At 33.6% G+C, this 21,503-nt stretch overlaps 1 protein-coding gene across 1 annotated transcript; it reads left to right on the top strand.

The window, feature by feature from the left end:
* The first annotated feature begins 10,281 nt into the window (after window positions 1–10,281).
* Window positions 10,282–14,277, top strand: LOC148626689 (complement C1q and tumor necrosis factor-related protein 9A-like). The gene is made up of 3 exons (XM_088571250.1): window positions 10,282–10,319; window positions 12,366–12,557; window positions 13,873–14,277. The coding sequence occupies exons 2-3, from the start codon at window positions 12,377–12,379 to the stop codon at window positions 14,262–14,264; spliced, it is 573 nt and encodes a 190-aa protein (XP_088427376.1). The 5' UTR covers window positions 10,282–10,319; window positions 12,366–12,376; the 3' UTR covers window positions 14,265–14,277.
* Window positions 14,278–21,503: the final 7,226 nt, after the last annotated feature.

A 21,503-nucleotide genomic window follows, 5' to 3' on the forward strand; every position in this document is an offset into this window, starting at 1 on the left:
TATACATGGCAAATATGTTGTCGTACCAGCAGACAAAGCCCAAAACAAAATTGTTTTTGTCTGCAAAACGTTTTATATCCAATGTTTATTATCAGAGGTAGACGTAGAAAATAATAGCAGTGATAAGACCTACACTGCTACCTCTCTCTCCAAAAAAGAGATTGTGGAAAACCATAAATGTGTGCTATTCTCTTTTGGTCTCTCTACCAAGGACGATGATTGTGATTTACCGTCTATGTACTGGATTCCTAAACTTCACAAGAATCCATACAAACAAAATTTTATAACTGGATCTGCAAAATGTACCACAAAACCTCTTTCAAAACTTTTAACTTCTATACTCACAACTGTCAAAGAGGGTCTACAATCCTACCACAATACTTGTTACTCCAGTAGTGGTATTAATTCAATGTGGATCCTGAAAAATTCGAAAGATCTTTTGGAGACAATCAGTTCAAGACTATTATCTGAATATAATAGCATTAAAACCTACGATTTTTCAACACTGTATACTTCTATTCCCCATACTCAGTTAAAATCCCGACTTAAAAAACATTATACATCGTTGTTTTTCCAAAAAAGATGGTACACCTAGATACAAATATATAGTTCTTGGTAGAGATTCCTCATACTTTATAGGAAATAATTCCAAATCATCTTCCAAATATACAGAAGAAGATGTTTACAAAATGCTGGAATTTTTAATTGACAACATATTTGTCCAATGTGGTGGATGTGTTTTCAACAAATGGTCGGCATTCCAATGGGAACAAATTGTGCTCCTTTACTTGCTGACCTATTCCTTCACTCTTATGAGGCTGACTTTATAGCTGATCTGATCAGAAAGAAAGAATATCGTTTGGCTAGATCCTTCAATCTCAGTTTCCGCTATATAGATGACGTATTATCTTTAAACAATCCTAATTTCGGGGATTTGATACATCGCATCTACCCAAAAGAACTTGAGATAAAGGATACTACAGACACTGTGAAGTCAGCCTCATATCTTGACCTATACTTAGAAGACCAGGCATGGAAAACAGACAAACACAACAAAGAATGTAATCCAGGGACAAAGACCAGGCATGGAAAACAGACACACAACAAAGAATTTGATCCAGGGACAAAGACCAGGAAAACACACACACACACAACAAAGAATGTAATCCAGGGACAAAGACCAGACATGGAAAACAGACATATACAACAAAGAATGTAATCCAGGGACAAAGACTAGGCATGGAAAACACATACACACAACAAAGAATGTAATCCAGGGACAAAGACCAGGCATGGAAAACACATACACAACAAAGAATGTAATCCAGGGACAAAGACCAGGCATGGAAAACAGACACACACAACAAAGAATGTAATCCAGGGACAAAGACCAGGAAAACACACACACAACAAAGAACACAGAATAACCAAAATTATACATACAAAGTAACAAAAGTAAATGAGCAATTCGGACTCCATTAAAAAACTTGGAGCATGGACCAGGTGCAACAGTAGGGTAAACGTCCTTTGATTTTCAAGAAACACCCGCCAAGTTGCTCATAAAAAGTTAAGTCCAGGATAGACGGAAGATGAAAAGAAAAATATGACACATTGAATAAATCAGTTTTCATGATGAAAAAAAAGCCATACATTACAGAAATGTTAGTGAATGAAATACAAACATACCAATTGGATAGACATATGCTGAACACTTCTGCCATCGATTACCGAGATCAAGTTCGTTGGATATTCGATGTTCGATATTCGACATTCAAACTTTTCAATGTTAAACTGAATATCAAACGGTAACATTTTACCGTTTGATATTCGTTTGATATTCATTTCTGGCTACTTTTAAGAATATAAACTCTAAATGAGTATCAAATAAATAGCAAGTGGTTATATTATTCTGTTCGATATTCGTTTGACATTCGTTTCCGGGTTATATATTGAATATAGAATGGATTTGTATATCAAACTGAATATCAAACGTGAGTTTGGTCTATTTGATATTCGTGTGACATTCGTTTCGGGTTTATATATTTAATATAGAACGGATTTGAATATCAAACTGAATATCAAACAGGATTTTTTTCTGTTCGATGTTCGTTTGACATTCGCTTCCGGGTTACATATTGAATATAGAATGGATTTGAATATCCAACAGGAGTTTGGTCTGTTCGATATTTGTTTGACATTCGTTTCCGGTTTATATATTGAATATAGAACGGATTTGAATATCAAACTGAATACCAAACAGGATTTTTTTTGCTGTTCGATATTCGTTTGACATTCATTAATACAACAATACCTTCTTTGACGTCGCATTTGAAATGTTGAAAGTTCGGAAAAGTTGTTTGCTAAGGACTTATTAGCACAAAACAATTAAATTTCTTAACACAAACTTCATTTTCTAACTCTGTGAACCTTTACCTACACAAGACATTGTGGTTTCTATGGTGAAAATTATATTTTTTCAGATGTAGGGTTCCTGAAAACTTGGGGAAGGAGATTTTTTAAGTGGTGTTTGTCTTGTAATTTTTGGAAAGCTCTATTTGCACAGAATTAAAACATACCAGATTCATTAAGATTGAACATAGGATATTGATTCTATAGCAAATCTAATACTTGGTCTGCTCCCCCAGATTGGGGATAATTCTGCCTTGCTAATACTTGGTCTTCTCCCCCAGATTGGGGATAATTCTGCCTTGTAATGAAAAAGGCTGTAAACATGGCAAAAATGAGAAAACACATCAAGACACAGATTGTTTTCACACTCTGGGCACTGAAAACAGTATTTATTTGATGTTTTTTTATCTCATCATTGGTTTTCATACCCCAAAAATAGCATATGAGGATGAAAGTATAGAAAATCATAGAGTTGTACCAAAACTGGGGACTAAGTACTAAAAGGCACTACATCTCCGCGTGGTGAATACACAAATACTTTGTACACTATTTTTAGGGCTTGGACAGGAGGATACAACTAAAATAGTGATACTCTGTGTATCGTTCTTCATTTGCCGCTGGGTTATATTAATAAACAAGCCCAGTAGACTTATTTATGACCAAGAGATAGCGTGGGCGGCTTCTTTTATCTTTACATGATTCGATGACCCGTGGCAGAGGTATCGATGCAGGTGTATGACGATAATAATTGAAATATTATTGAATTTCTTTTGTTTTTTGACATTGAATAAAAACAATTTACATGGAGAATTTGACACAATGCACAGTATATAATAGGTGACCCTAGTTGAGTTTAAGGGAGCTTTTCTGGTACGGACAATATTTCTTATAGGTCAGTTAAAATTATAGAAAACAGATTTAGAACAAGACGAAGCTTCAGCATAAAACCATTATGGTTGTCAAATAAAATTATCAAATGCTCATAAAACATAAACATGTTGGTATTATCCTCTGTATGGAACTTTATATTACACTCCTTGGTACTGATACACTTGTCAGGAGTAACGTTCCATAAAAAAGGGGTAAAACCAATATTTTCATTGAAGTTCGAGATCGGAACATTTTAAATCTTAGAATATGAATTTAATTTACTTTATGCCAAAATTGCAATCTTACATGACAGAACATAATGAAATATTTCTATGTAATCTTCGTACAAAAGTGGTGTCGTCTCACTGTAGATAATGATGTAATAGTTTGATATTTAAGACATTGTTTATCATTTTCTTCTCGAAGTGGATTAAATTGATACAACTGTAAGTAAATATTTCCTGGCAAATCCAAACTTCCAATATTTATACTCTCAGTTGTAGAAATCATGTAACAAATGCAGAAACCCCACACATTTTAACCACTCGATCTATTAATTGAAAACCAATGACGTAATACGGTCACGTGACCACATGGCTGAACAAAATTCGTATGGCTTTGGTCATCGTCGATTTTGAATCAATTCATCTTCAATTAAACGACGTAAGGGACCTCAAGAGGCGTTTTGATTATATATGTTAGGAGTAATAAATTAAATATACCAAAAATTAAGAAATGATTTTTTGTGTCACGTCTCCTTTAATAAAAATATAAAACGCAGTTTTAGAAAAATTATATTATATTCCGTAAAAAGTCACTTACACCCACATGGTAGCCCTCGCCATGTGCCACGTGCGCCATCATGTATGAAAACACAAAATAACAATCGTCAATCAATGAAACATTGTACCTGTCCATGTGTGAACACTGTGACTTTATAATACAAACCACTATTCCCATATCTAACATCGTTCTACTTAATTCGTCCTTTCCTTCCGTATAAAAAATACAAGGCAAAGTTTCAATAGCGACCATTCCAACTGGCATAGCATAATGTGTACAGCCAAATATGGACAATATGGCGGGTCTATCCTTACTGTTATAGGTCACAAAAATGTAAAAACAAAGTACTGCAATTGTGCTATAAGAATCGAAATGAATTACGGAAACTCCATTTTATAATTGTTTTACCAACTATGCTATTTGAATAGATCAATAAAAAAAACTTGGTAGATGTGTAGAAATCCTGCTCAACAATAAAATATATTTTCGAAATCAAGTGATAGAGTAATCAAGGGAACTAAGATTCTAGCGGAAATTAAAAAAAATGTAATCCAGGGACAAAGACCAGACATTCCAAAGAGTTAAACACAACCAAGAACATAATATAACTGGTATAATACATACAAAGTAACAAAAGTAAATGAGCAACACGGACTCCACTAAAACTAAAAACTATCAATCTTAACAATCTTAAAAAATGAATAGGTGAACTACAATGTGATATATAAATACATTGACATTACTGAACGGCAGCCTTGAATTAATGGATATCGGTTAATACCGTAAACATCAAAACAGAAGTCAGATACATAATGATCCTAAGACATGACCAAAACGTGATAACATGAAACAGAGACGTCATAATCTTAAGACATGGCCAAAATGTGAAAACATGAAACAGAAAAATCATAATCCTAAGACATGGCCAAACCGTGATAACATGAAACAGAGAAATCTTAATCTAAGACATGGCCAAAACGTGAAGAGAAATCATAATCCTAAGATATGGCCAAAACGAGAAAATATGAAACAGAGAAATCATAATCCAAATACATGACCAAAACGGGAAAACAAACAAAATATATACATCATATAGATAGTAGAAATGATATAATTTCATTAAAAAATTACGATAAGATAACAAGAAAACACATGACTTAAACACTTGCAATATGAGCTCCACAAATATACCAGGAATGACATTTGTTTTCCAAAAGGGTAAATTAGCAAAAAAATCATTTTGCGGTGGGACGTTTACTGATGATTTGACTGACTAGAGTTAAAGTGCTTATCAGGTACTCGAAATAGAAATTGGTTTCAAAATATTGAAAAAAGAAGGGAATAGAATGAAAAATCTATTCCGACAACACTTGGCATACACTCAAACTCAATACATAAAAAAATCGATTATTTTATTTCCCGATGAAATAACCGGACATGTATGAATTCACAGAGTATTTCTCGGCAAATTCCATCGAAAGCTCCAATTCTACCTCATTTTTTCGAATTGAAATACTTTCGCCTTTCGTTAATTCGAGTACTGGATTAACTGTGCCTGTTCTTCCATACATATTAAGGATATTGATATTATTCTTGAAGAAACCAAATGAAAATGTACGGAAATGTGACTTCATCGTCACCGAAAATTGGTACAATCCGGAACGTGGAGCAGTAAACACTCCTGTTTTCAGGTCGTATCCAGAGCCTTCATTTAAAAGAACTTGATTAAATTTACAGATGTCACCAGTTTTCATGTCCTGGTCATAGGTCCCTTTTACCGTAAATGCAATATCTGTACCATCTAAAATATATGAATAAAGTTTGAATATTTATAGTGTTTATACCCTTTATTCTTACTAACATTTTATTGATAAATTAAAACACACAACTTTTTCAATCATATACATATTAGAAATACACAAATATAACCGCGTTTACAAACATCAAAATTTGGTTTAAATTGTAAAAAAAAACACCAAGCCTCGAATAGAGTCTGACGTTCGAAATTTACTTAAGACGCTGCAGACACCCTCTCAAAAATGCAAGAAACTTGCAAAGTCGGGAAAAAGTGAATGATTTTACGCGACGTTTTCCGATTAACATACGATCTTATATTTGAAAAGTGTTTGAGGAATTTGAAAGGCCTGTCTGCAGCGATTAGTAAAAGACAAACGAACGTCTGTCGCTGCTTGGAGTTTAAGAAAACACATGTGAATGTGTTGTTGAACAATGTATCGATGCAAATTTCTGGTCGCTCCCTCCGCGGGACTCGAACTCGTACCGCTGTGACATCTATGGCAACACGGCCACAAACGTGATGACTTGTCAACTTTCCTTTCATTTGTGGCAACATCCTTTCAGCACCTGCATATGGAGTGATCATATCACAACTCATTCGTTATGCCATAGCTTGCCGAAGCTACGCAGACTTTTTGTATCGCACTAGAACTCTAACAAATAGGCTTCTTCTGGAACAGGGTTATGTTGCTACAAGATTGAAGTCATCACTACAGAAGTTTTATGGTCGTCATCATGAACTCGTGGATCGTTATGGTGTATCTGCACCATGAAAACTGATTTATTCAACGGGTCATAGTTTTCCTTTCCTCGTTTGTCTACCCTGGACTTGACTTTTTATGAGCAACTCGGCGGGTGTTTCTAGAAAAGCAGAGGACGCTTACGCCACCGGTGCACCTGGTCCATGCTCCCAGTTTTTAGTGGAGTCCGAGTTGCTCATTTACTTTTACTTTGTATGCATGATTTTAGTTACTTTATAATCTTTGTTGTGTATTTGTGTTTTCCATGTCTGGTCTTTGTCCCTGGATTACATTGTTTTGATTACCGCTATAACCTTGGTTCCCTTGATTACTCTTTCCAACATCGTTGGGAATTTTTCAGACGCTTCCATACGTTTACGTTATCTTTCCTGTATCAATTTGATCCGATGGAGCAGTGTAGCAAATAGAGTCGTCATATTCTGAGACGTCTGTATAATATTGATTTGTTGTGACATGCATCATTAATTTTATCCTCTATCCTACATAATAACACCTAGATGAACTGTCCCATACTACCATACATCGTGTACTAAGTTAGAGCCCTAGATTAATCCTACAAGGAGGAATGACCCGGCCAGCGAAAGCTATATTTTTATATAGCCTAGCTGGCCGATTGGTCTAGGGCACTGGATTTAATGCAAGCGGTGTTGCCACAGATGTCACAGCGGTCACATTCTGAGAAGTTTATATATATAAAAATATATATTCACATTTATTTACATTGATCAATCATTCCATTGGTATCGAAGTTTTCCAAATCCGTCAGTACTTTCCTGTCCTTTATTCTTAAGTCTAATGAGGTAATTCTTGACATTAAAGCCTGGTGGTCCGGGAAGGGGTCAAAGTCGTTTTGAAATGTTGGGTGGCAGAAACTCGCAAATACTATCAGCAAAAAGTTCATCTTCCTTCATCATATAAAGTAAAAAATTATTTTAATTTTTTAACTTTAAATTACTTGGAGTAATGTTCTAATTTTATTTAAAACAAAGTTTGTTTTAAATTTTCGAAATATTCGGAATTTCGAAATATGCCGAGATTTGTCCAATTAAGCAGTAATAAAAGAACTAATGGAAATTGTATTGACTAATGATTTAGTTGAATCCATGATAAAAAAATGTATCTTAAAATGTTTAGAAAGCTTTGTGAGTCAGAATTGTCATGAATTACTAAAAGGATGAAACATTTACATATAATGGATCAATGTCTTCACTACTATATTCATCTTTTGAGCTATTGCAGAAAAATGCACAATTTGACACAAATGTTGAATGAAGGCGTTCATACATTTTATGCTACCCATCATTCTGTGTAATATTCTGATATAACCACCCTTGTTTGTATGTATGATTATAGTGACTTTATGTTCTTTGTTGTGTATGTCTGTTTTCCATGTCTGGTCTTTGTCCTGAATTACATTCTTTTGAAGATGTTTACAAAATGCTGGAATTTCTAATCGACAACATATTTGTCCAGTGTGGTGGACGTGTTTTTCAACAAACGGTCGGCATTCCAATGGGAACAAATTGTGCTCCTTTACTTGCTGACCTATTTCTTCACTCTTATGAGGCTGACTTTATAGCTGATTTGATCAGAAAGAAAGAATATCGTTTGGCTAGATCCTTCAATCTCAGTTTCCGCTATATAGATGACGTATTATCTTTAAACAATCCTAATTTCGGGGATTTGATACATCGCATCTACCCAAAAGAACTTGAGATAAAGGATACTACAGACACTGTGAAGTCAGCCTCATATCTTGACCTACACTTAGAAATCGATGGTAAAGGAAAACTATTGACCAAACTTTACGACAAACGTGATGACTTTTCATTCAAAATTGTCAACTTTTCTTTCATTTGTGGCAACATCCCTTCGGCCCCTGCGTATGGAGTGTTTATATCACAACTCATACGTTATGCCAGAGCTTGTCGAAACTACGCAGACTTTTTGTATCGCACTAGAACTCTAACAAATAGGCTTCTGGAACAGGGTTATGTTGCTACAAGATTGAAGTCATCACTACAGAAGTTTTATGGTCGTTATCATGAACCCGTGGATCGTTATGATATATCCATCAGCATCATGAAAACTGATTTATTCAACCGGTCATAGTTTACCTTTCCTCGTTTGTCTACCCTGGACTTGACTTTTTATGAGCAACTCGGCGGGTGTTTCTAGAAAAGCAGAGGACGCTTACCCTACCGGTGCACCTGGTCCATGCTCCCAGTTTTTAGTGGAGTCCGAGTTGCTCATTTACTTTTGTTACTTTGTATGTATGATTTTAGTTACTTTATGTTCTTTGTTGTGTGTGTCTGTTTCCATGTCTGGTCTTTGTCCCTGGATTATATTCTTTTGATTATCGCTATAACCTTGCTTCCATTGATTACTCTTTGATTATCGCAATAACTTTGGTTCCCTTGATTACTCTTTCAACGATTGATTAAAACGCGTAAATAACACCTACTTACATTTTGCATGTCCTGAGTATCACCACGTTAATGCCAATGACGGTTTAATTCTCAATCACAAACAAACTTGTATTTCTTATACAAATTACTTCGGTTCAATAATTGTACTGATGATACAATAGATAACGACATGTTACAAAGGAAAATTTTAATAAGATTTTAATCAATGAGAGATCAGTTGTTTGATGTTATATCTATTCCCATTAATATTTTTCTGAAGTTATGGCTAATGTCATATTTTTTTCTACATTCATCTTTGTAAAACGAATTTAATGATGACACTCACTTATATTTCATTGTAGGTTTGTACATTTATAGCGTAGAAATTGTGGTTCACTCGGTAAACAACAAATGATCACACATTTACAGCTTCTTTAACATGGTAAAATGCGAGTAATCACACACAATAATAACTTCTTTAATATTATAAAGGTGTGTAACCTATATACACAATTACAAATTCTAAAACATTATTTACCTGTTGACAAATTATGAACATATTTACAGCTAAAACTGTTTTTTATTCAACGGCAAAGAAACAAATTCACAGCCAGCTCCAATAGCTTCAATAATACAATTTCAAAAAAATAAAACACATTTTTTAATTATTTAGTATTGTCATGTTTTCGATGTAATTGTATTATCTATATTAATTTCATCATGGTATGCAATGATCTAGTTCAGTGCAATATTATATAAATCTGAAAATTCTAAAATAGTTTGATTTAAACAAGTTAGTTGTTTCAAGCAATACCGTTGAAAATATACAAATTTGGTTGTCATTGGTCGTCCTTAATTTGCTCATAGTATAAAAAAATCATATTCATTCGTAATCAATGTTTCCATTCCTATTTCATTTACGTTTCTTATGTGCTGCCCATAAACTAAATAACTGTCACCCCTTGAGAGGTACATTTTGATATTTACGCCTTCAAATTACCAAGGAATGATCTTAAAGTAATTAAAATTACCAAAACTACAAATAACCAAAATATTGTTTTCGGAAAGAACAATCAATACCATTCTAACGCCTTTGCTATGTATGAACTCTCTGATATCACATATTATGAAATATGTAATTACATTGAGATAACAATCATAATACAATACTAATAAAACACATAATTGTACATCTTATTGTTTTAAAAATTGTGCAACATGTGTTGATATATGATATTAACACGTACGTTAACAATAACCATATTGTTCTGCCTTGATGAACGATTCAAGTGTAAGTAAAGTTAATTTATTTGTTTTGTATATTCTAAGAAATATTTATTTAAGCAGGTACCTTACATCTTTCTTAAAATTTATATGGCTCGTTTAAATTTCTAAAAATTTTATTTAGTGTTTTACTTTGATAAAAGAAGCAAAGAATAATCAATGGAACCAATAGCGGAAATCTAAAGAATGTAAGCCAGGGACAAATGCCAGTCATGGAAAACAGAGACACACAACAAAGGACATCAAAAAACCAAAAGTAACAAATGTAAATAAGCAACTCGGACTTCACTAAAATCTGGGAACATGGACCAGGTGCACCGGTAGGGTTATCGTCCTCTGCTTTTCTAGAAACACCCGTCGAGTTGATCATAAAACAATCTAGTCCAGGGTAGACGAAAGGGGGAAGGAAAACTATGAACCGTTGAACAAATCAGGTTTCATGGTGTAGATGTATACACCGTAACGATCCACGAGTTGATGAGGACGACCATAAACCTTCTGTCATGATGACTTCAATATTGTAGCAACATAAACCTGTTCCAGAAGCCTAATTGTTAGAAATCTAGCGCGATACAAAAAGTTTGCTTAGTTGTGGCTAACTGGCATAACGTATGAGCTGTGATATTAAAACTCCATACGCAGGTACTTAAGGTATTTTGCTACAAATAAAAAGAAAGTTGACCATACGGAATAAAAATTCATGGCGTTTGTCATATAGATTGGTCAATAATTTCTTTTACCATGGATCTCTAAGTATTGGTCAAGATATGAACTTGACTTCACAGTGTCTCTAGTTTTAGTATCCTTTAACTTAAGTTATTTGCGGTAGATGTGATATATATCCCTACACCCTGATTGCTTAGCGATAATACGTCAACTATATAACGGAAAGTGAGATTAAAGGATCCAGCTACAAAGTATGGAAATCTGGAAACCAAGAACTTCATATTTGCATTTAGGTGAACAAAATATAAACATAAATAAATTTCAAGATATCTTAACTACATGTTTAATTTGGAATAATTTCAATGAACATTCAGAAGCTTCATCAAGAAAGCTTTTGATATCTAAGATGCTTGGATTTTGATATTAGAATGTCACAAAATACAACGTTACAACGTTTTGCTGAATTTTACAGACTTATTTCCCTTAGATGTTGTGCACCCTCAAATGCAACACACTTTTCTGCTAAGTGAAGCGTATCAATTATTATTTTTAATGTTTTAATATTTGTAAGTTGTTGAACGTACATCATACCTTCTTAACGAACTAATCTGTCGTTACTTTCCAGCTAAGCCTTAAAAGACTTATATTTCTGGTACAATGATTAAAAATGGTATCTTCTGTTCAGGTTTTTGTGTTTCGAATTATTCTCAAATTGTACTCTGATTAGTTTCTAAATTAATCAAGCAAATGAACTTGCTTTAAAGGTTTTCGACTGGTTTCATTGTAAAGTTTATTTCCAAAGGAATGATTAAGAATACACAATGCTAACCTTACAACAGCTTTGTTATTGTCTTTTTGGTGTATTTATTATTTAGGTTAATTTTTCAGCAATTGTTGTCTGAAACTACGCAGACTTTTTGTATCGCGCTAGAACTTTAACAAATAGGCTTCTGGAACAGCGTTATGTTACTACAAGATTGAAGTTATCACTACAGAAATTTTATGGTCGTCATCATGAACTCGTGGATTGTTATGGTGTATCCATCTGCACCATGAAAACTAATTTATTCAATGGGTCATAGTTTTCCTTTCCTCGTTTGTCTACTCCTTACTTGACTTTTTATGAGAAACTCGGTGGGTGTTTCTAGAAAAGCAGAGGACGCTTACCCTACCGGTGCACCTGGTCCATGCTCCCAGTTTTCAGTGGAGTCCGAATTGCTCATTTACTTTTGTTACTTTGTATGTATGATTTTAGTTACTTTATGTTCTTTGTTGTGTGTGTCTGTTTTCCATGTCTGGTCTTAGTCCTTGGATTACATTCTTTTGATTACCGCCATAACATTGGTTCCCTTGATTACTCTTTGAAATATAGTATGTTAATATTTAGTTTTAAAGGGAATGAAGATGAAACTCGTAGGATTCTGTGCGTTTATATTTGTTTCTTGTTGGACACCATCACGTCAAGAAAAGTTTCGTGTCCTGGAAATGTTTTCAGATTTCATAGCGTTGAAGGCTAAATATGCGACAATGTTAGAAAACTACAAAATGAAGGAACAGCAAATCAACGAGGCATGGAAAAGTAAATATATTTTCTCAGTATAAAAAATGCGTTTAATTAGCTCATAAAATTTATCGTATTATTATGTTAATTTCATATAAGGTAATAAAGTTACAATTTATTGTAACTGTTATATTTTGATTTTAATGGAAAATGTTTTTCATGCAAATTCTATCTATAATATCGGTAATTGTTTCGGAACACATCCTATATACTTTTTTCCTCAGTGTAGTGAACACTTTTTTAGGCATTTTAAAGCACACAAAGTAAGAAACAATAGATACAGTACTTGTATGGGAAAGGAAAACTATTGACCAAACTTTACCACAAACGTGATCACCTTTCATTCAGAATTGTCAACATTCCTTTCCTCTGTGGCAACATCCCTTCGGCACAATGCTCCCAGTTTTTAGTGGAGTCCGAGCTGCTCATTTGCTTATGTTACTTTGTATGTATGATTTTAGTTACTTTATGTTATTTGTTATGTAAGTCTGTTTTCCATGCCTGGTCTTTGTCCCTGGATTACATTCTTTTGATTACCGCTATAATCTTTGTTCCCTTAATTACTCTTCCAATGGTACATGGGGAATGGGGAGTGGGGATTGTGCAAGGGGATAGGGGGTTAAAATGGGGAGGACTGGGAAATAAGTTTTAAGGTATTCATTAATAGGAAAATATCAAATTTGATTGAAAATTACATCTTTTAATGTTGAAGTTTTTTTTTAATCTATAATTTAATAAAATACAAAAAAAAATAAAAATGTCATAGGGACTCCACATGGGGATGGGGATGTTTACATGGGGAAGGGGATGAGGACAATGGGGGATGGTATATAGTGTGAATGGGAAGTTTATACCATTCAAGAGCTTATTATCGCCGTAAATGATAATAATAATAAGACATGTTGAAAAATAATCAAGGGACCAATATTAGAGTTGCAATCAGAATAATATCTTCAAGTATCGACAGGGACTAGCGTAGAAAAATAGACACATACAACCAAGAAAATAATACGTACTTTGAAAAGAACTTAAAAGAGCAACCCGGACTCCGGTGAAACCTTTGAACATTGAACAGGTGCACCGGTGGGGTAAGAGTCTTCTACTTTTCTAGAAGCATCCGCTTAATTACTAATAAAATATAAGTTCCGGAGTAGCTGAAAGAGCAAAACTGTACTATGACAAGGGTAACAGATCGGTGCAGTTGGATAAAACCTGTACAGTTACTAGTACAAATAATTATACATACCTCAACGTATAATGATGATATAAATGGGGATGGGAATTTGATAGCAACAATAATTAAAAGCGTCATATTTTGTTTTATTTCTTTCAGAATTGGTAAGACCCTTCTTTTCAGTAATACTAAGGAAAAGTGTAGGAGTCGATAAAGTACTTAAGTTTGATCGTGTAACTCTAAACAAAGGGTCATGTTATGATCAACGTACAGGACGTTTTACAGCATCACGTTCCGGAAAGTACAAATTATCAGTAACAGTGATATCGTACTATGGAGAACGAAGTCTTTATTTGTACTTATACAAGAACAATGAAATGTTAATTAATTTGATTGGAGTTTATGGAAAGGAGCTAAGATCAGATACGGCCAATGTCATAATAGAATTGAAGAAAGGCGACACAATTTTTGTTCGAAATGAGTTTGTTCTTAAAGCATGGGTCAATGGTGACGACACATCTCACATGTCCGGCTTTTACATAGGAAAATAAAATGATTCATATATTTAAGAATGTTGTTATATTTGCAAACAAGCTGTTTAACAAACTATTCAGACATTTGAAGACAAAGTATTATTTGCATATCTTTCTATTAAAACTTCGTTTTTCCCTAGGTATTTCAATTTAAATGCTGTGATACAATCGTAGTTGACCTGTATTTCTATTCCAAAACTTAAATAACCTATGAGTTTTCAACACTGTATACTTCTATTCCCCGTGCTCAGTTAAAATCCCGACCTAAAAACATCATACATCGTTGTTTTTCCAAAAAAAGATGGTACACCAGGATACAAATATATAGTTGTTGGTAGAGATTCCTCATACCTTGTAAGAAATAATTCCAGATCAACTTAAAAAAAATACAGAAGAAGATGTTTACAAAATGCTGGAATTTTTAATCGACAACATATTTGTCCAGTGTGGTGGACGTGTTTTTCAACAAACGGTCGGCATTTCAATGGGAATAAACTGTGCTCATCTACTTGCTGACCTATTCTTTCACTCTTATGAGGCTGACTTTATAACTGGTCTGATCTGAAAGAAAGAATATTGTTTAGCTAGATCCTTTAATCTCAGTTTCCGGTATATAGATGACGTATTATCTTTCAACAATCCTAATTTCGGGGATTTGATACATCATGTCTACCCAAAGAACTTGGGATAAAGAATACTACAGACACTGTGAAGTCAGCCTCATATCTTGACCTACACTTAAAAATCGATGGTAAAAAGAAAACTATTGACCTAACTTTACGAAAAACTTGATGACTTTTCATCCAGAATTTTCAACTTTCCTTTCCTCTGTGGCAACATCCCTTCAGCACCTGCGTATGGAGAGTTCATATCACAACTCATTCGTTATGCCAGAGCTTGCCGAAACTACGCAGACTTTTTGTGTCGCGCTAGAATTCTAACAAATATGCTTCTGGAACAGGGTTATATTGCTACAAGATTGAAGTCATCACTACAAAAATTTTAAAGTCGTCATCATGAACTCGTGGATCGTTACGATGTATCCACCTGCGTCATGAAAACTGATTTGTCATAGTTTTCCTTTCCTCTTTCGTCTACTTCGGTCTTGACTTTTTATGAGAAACTTGGCGGGTGTTTCTAGAAAAGAAGACGACGCTTACCCTACCGGTGCACCTGGTCCATGCTCCCAGTTTTTAGTGGAGTCCGAGTTGCTCCTTTGCTTTGGTACTTTGTATGTATGATTTTAGTTACTTTATGTTATTTGTTGTGTATGTCTGTTTTCCATGTCTGGTCTTTGTCCCTGGATTACATTCTTTTGATTACCACTATAACCTTGGTTCCCTTGATTACTCTTCTACTTGTTATACAGAATATTTAGATATACATTTTAATTTTCTATGGTGTCTCACTATCTCTTAATCATTGAAAATGCACTAAAATGCAACCATTTTAAGGGCAGATTTGTTCTCTGATTAAATAGACAACTTTTGTGAGAAAAAGTCCTTTTTTACACTTTTTTTAAATGCTATACATGTATTCTTTACTTCTTACTTGTTTTCCGATACCTACAATAAGCGATTTTATTTAAATTAGTTATCAAAGTGTATTGGGGTCGATTGTTCTTTGACCCTTCCTCTTATAAATGCAAAATAGCGGAAAACTTAATCGTTTATCACTTTGAAAAGTACGATATTTGAAAACTCCATTGATTTATCTTTCCATTGACATATGATATAGCCGTATACCCTGTAGGCCCATTAAACTCGAGAACTAAAGTATGCACTTTTTCATAACTGTCCGCAGCATTATTTCGGGTCTGTACCAATATGTTAGAAAGTGATGAATAATGTGATCCAACGGTAGTTTTAACTATCCATATAACCTAGTTGTATAATGTCAAAAATAGTGGCAATTTTAATTTTCCGATTTATTCTTATCTTAGTCACTATTATGTGATACTTGATTACGAGTTCGCTAATTTTGTTTTTACCTTTATAGCCGAGCGCCAATTTGGAAAAAAAGCCTCCCGTTAAGGTTTTTAATGTACCTACCTTAAACATGGCTAGTTTTGGTATGTCTTCACAGCATAAGATTTGATTGGTCGTAATATTTTTCCATGGTCACATTTCTTGCAAGGTAAAGACACGTCAAAAAGCTTGTAATTCTACAATGAGATTCAATCCTATATATTTAGAAACTTTTGGTGCTTAATTATTTTCCTTCTTTATAGAAAGATGAAACATTGTCATAAAAAGGGAGAAAATCTTGATAAAGCAATATTTAATCATTAATAATTAATTGCAACGACATTATTTCGAACCCCCTTAAAACAGCACGAAAGCATTATGTAGCTTTAGATTTCTTATAAAAATAATGTTTTAGAACTTTCAGAAGTTTTTTTTATCATATTTCGAAAACAAGCCATTTATTCACTTAATGGAGATCAATATGATGCGAATTAATAATTTTGCAAGCCTTTAAAGTAAATGGCAGTGGTGCTGTCTTCCGGATTTTTGTCATGTTCATCCATGCCTCGTTTTATTCATTGTGTAAATTGGAATATTCCGTAAAAATACATAACATTTGCGTATAATGATTGAGTTTCAATTCCGTTGAATGCATAACCCCGTCTCCGAAACATATATGAAAGCCCATAAACTAGCATTGATGTATTGTATGCCAAATCGTCACACAGCAGAAACTAAGGTCGCATCAAATGCTAAAATATTTTTCACTTCTATAAATGCTTTAACGCAGGCACAGATGATGAATAGAATTTTAATTATTTATTTTGGTGCATTCGATGACATTCCTTCAAACAAAATTAGGTATCACAAAATTATTACAGGACTCATTTAAGTTAACGAAACCTTCAATGTCAATCGATTTTTTTTCTTAAGCAGTTAAAGTAAAAAAAAAGAAAACACACTCCAAGAGAACTACTTGCTTGGATACACGTCCAAATCAATTGACTATATCTAAGACCTTGCACAATTGGTTGTCTTGCATTTTATGTAAAACAAAGCATTTAAAAAACGGAAACTCCATCGTATTCATTTGCATTTAACAAATGTGACCCTTTAGCGTGGCACATGCAGAATCAGAAAAAAAAAACAATCAAATGAGAATATGTTCGTGTACCATTCACGTCACTGATCTAATTTATAGAGTGGAAAAATACAAATCTGCAAATTTTTGCAAAAAGACAAATGAGCTTTTGTTAAACTTGAACTCCTTTGCTTTTGTTATTATGTATGTATGATTTTAGTTTTTTTTTCTTTGTTGCGTATGTCTGTTTTCCATGTCTGGTCTTTGTCCCTGAATTACATTCTTTTTACCCTACCGGTGCACCAGGTCCATGCTCCCAGTTTTTAGTGGAGTCCGAGTTGCTCATTTGCTTTTGTTACTTTGTATGTATGATTTTAGTTACTCTATGTTCTTTGTTGTGTATGTCTGTTTTCCATGTCTGGTCTTTGTCCCTGGATTACATTCTTTTGATTACCGCTATAACCTTGGTTCCCTTGATTACTCTTTTATTATCGCTATAATCTTAGTTCCCTTGAAATTCGTTGTTGACGTGAGACATGGTCAGAGATCGTCAAACTTTGTATCAAGTAGTTTTTTCACGTCGTATTTACCTTCTTTATTGACATGGTTTATTACTTGTCATGTTGATGATAAATCTTACAGCAACGTATGAAAAGGAACATTTATTTGAATTCCTTTTGAATATATATGGAAAAGTTAAGCTTGGTCCGAATACATTTTGCCATTGCATATTTAAGGAGTTAAACACAATTTGCATTGACATTGCTTTGAAGCTGCACCACATCGTAGGTCATAAGTTCTAATTGAGACCTTATACTTTCATAGAATTTTTCCACTGTTTTCTGCCAATATAATGTCAAAGTTGACATGAATGCTGAAGCAGTTGATAAAAAGGATTCTTTCCACTCAATAGTTAGTACAGCATTTCATGTTTGTGAGAAGGTATGCTTTTCTAAGCTATTGGAATGTTTCCTTTCCATTCCGAAACCTCTGATTACTGGGTATTTCTTTAGAAATTTACCACGAACTATTGTTGAGCAACCATGTAAAATTACCTACGATCGACAGACATCTAATTCTTTAGTGGACTGTGTGTTCAACAAGCATAAATGCAACATCAGTATACCTTATCATGCTGTAAGCTGTAAATCTATGACGAGGTTTGCTGATATATGCGAGCAGACGTGTCGACCATTTAATGTGCATACTTGAGCGTCTGATTTTCAGTTACACATTCCGTGGCTTGGTGGCTTTTATACTCTGTCGTGTTTTATTTCATCATAAGGAAAGAAGTAGAATGGGAGTCTTTGTTATATGTTCGTAGATTCAGATTTATATATAGCAACTCATGTTTAGCTCACTTGATTTGCTCTTTTCGGAGGTGGAATTAGGCAACATAAATGTCTTGATATACCTGAAAGTGTTTTGACATGCCGCATACAATGTTTGACAGTTCATTAACCGTTCTCTCACATTGGGAAATCATCAAAGTCATCAAAAAGCCATAAACCTCTGATAAAGAATGACGATTTTTAAGAATGAAGATTCATAATTTGCCTCTAACTTCTTGAAACATTAAGTTTTGCTAATTCATATCCGAGTGAAGAGTAAAGAAATATATGGCCTATATTTTCATTACTTATTCTCAATGTTGCCTGGCTTTTCTGTTTCCAACAAAATACACCCCCAACGTCTAAGATATTATTGCTAGTAATCATTCAATAAAGTTTGAAGTATATCGGTAAAAAGCGCAGGCGTTACCTTGGCCACAAGACATTATGACAGACGCCGCTGCGGACGTACGGACTGACACTTGAACGGATCAAAAACACTTAAGCTCTGCAACTTTGCGTTAGATATAATAAACAAGTTTCGTCAATTGTAATACGTAACGCTTTAATACCTTTTCTTTTTTATCGTTTTGAAAAACAACATTTCAAGCAATAAATCAAACACGATTTTATTTTTTTGTAAATAGTTTAATATATTTTTGTGACGAAAACATATTTTTTTACTTTTGTAAGGCAAGAAAAAAATTGCCGGCCGTTTGATATGGAACTCCCCAAAAATTTAGTTTTTTAAACAAAATTATGCGTTAATTTTGATATAATTTTGAAATATGTTTTTTTTTTCAACGATGTTTTTCTTTAAATGTTATTTATGATTTTGAAATATTCGCCGATTATGGACATAACGAAACAAAAGCTGGAAATGTGTACATACCTTATACATTCTTTTATCGGGTAACAAATATCGGTATTTAGCAAATGTTTAAAAACGGCTCTCAGCGGAAAATTAAAAAAAAATCATCAAAAACTGAAATGCATGAAAAAAATCCTTAAATAGCTGAACTGTCCTTGTGAATATTAATAATTGTATTCAACACAGCTTGTATCTTATCTAGATTCAAAATCGTTTTGAATGTTATGAAGTGTGAATATTGTTATTTTATTTTGTCACACGTGGTTTGTCAAATTTTAAATGAAATTCTAGTAGCATATCATTTTAGTGTAACATTTACTGCTGGTATCATCTGTTTAGTTTAGAAGATTTCTTTTGTGGTAAGTTGAGAATTGCATTGTCTCTTTACTACGAGATTGTGGTGTTTATAATTAATTGAGATCTATAACTGAATGGCTGGAATGGTTTGCATAAAGGTTATGAATGCTTTCTCTCTTAAATGCTCCTTTGGTCTTCCGAAAATGTGGGCCTTCTTTTCCTTTTTTTCACGTGGTATTTTTATTTTTTTTGTATTGAGTGTAAGTATGTGTCAGAAACATGTGAATCAAAAAACCAACCGACATGACAATACAATTTCACTCAAGGATTAATTCTTTGTTTGATAAGACCACTACTTGATTTCTGCATCACTGGTGTTGTTCAGAATTGTTTTAATAGAATGTTAGAAAAATGAGGTTTTTGACAGAGTTACATGTTCTTGAAATGGTCATTTTCAGTGCATTCAAATGAAAACTCATTATTATTTTTTACCCAAACTTTTATGAAAAATCGTGTGTTTTGTCCTTGATTCTGATAACAAAAATAGTCAAATTATTGTCTTATAATGGTAGTATTTTTCATACCATGATTCATTCATTGCCTGATTCTTACCGAGACGGATACTTAACTTCAATAGTTTCCTTTGAAGTGTACTTTATACTTGTCAATTATATATATGTCCGGAGTCAGGAATATACAGATGATAATATCATCACTATGCCGAACCTTTTGATGGAAAACATATTTTAACAATTTTGTGGATAATCATTGGGAACGGCCAGTATGCCCCCCGATAGGGCACATAATTGTGCACCTCTAATTGCCAATCTGAGAAAAATTATGAGACAGACTTCATGCAAAAAGAGATATAGAAGTTTTTGTTGTATGAATTATATTTTATCACTAAATAAAGAAGGCGTTCAAACAAACTTAATGACATAAATGACGTCATGATTTACCATATTTGTCCTGGCTCTTTCACGAGACACGAATTTCAAAGATAAGTATATCAAGGGTATTGCAAAAGGCAGAAGACGCTCATCCTTCAGGAGTTCAGAATTTTCACTTTTTATTTATTTTTTTTAGTCCTTTGCGGTTTGTGATTCTTGTGTTGTCCTTTTTGTGTTCCTTGAGTTGTGCGGTTTGTTTTACGTGCGTTGTTCTATTTATGTTTTTAGTGTTGTAATGTCAGAGGATTTTCACATTTTAGCGTCCGGTATTGCTACTTTTTATATACTGCGCTCGTAAACCCTGGGGAACCCTCATATCTTTTCAGGCGCTTGCAAAGTCTCACATTTCACAAATAAAAAATCGGGCAAGCTACCATTTTTCTTTAAATAATGAGATCGCCTGGACAACAAAGTTGCATATTTTCCGTTCACCATTATATTCAGTAGAAACCAAGGATATAAATTTCTAATATGGATAAGGCCCCAAGTTAGCAGAACTTTTTTTATATCGAATACAGATTCTTTACGATCAAAATTACCGAGTGCTTATTTGAGATTTGATCTTACCATTTCAATTAAAATATAAATGGTAGTACATGCTCATTCCCAAACTTATATCTCTTGATTCATAAATACAATAAGTTACTTCAAACGTTTGCCATTTAATTACAATTTAAATTTACTTATATGTTATATATAATTTCGTACTTGAAGTAATCGCTGAAATTCTGGCACAAAAAAGGAATCTTGAATATATGTT

Source organism: Perna viridis, chromosome 2 (genome assembly GCF_037379345.1).
Source record: "Perna viridis isolate PV_CMFRI_1.1 ecotype Kerala chromosome 2, ASM3737934v1, whole genome shotgun sequence".
Classification (NCBI taxonomy): domain Eukaryota; kingdom Metazoa; phylum Mollusca; class Bivalvia; order Mytilida; family Mytilidae; genus Perna; species Perna viridis.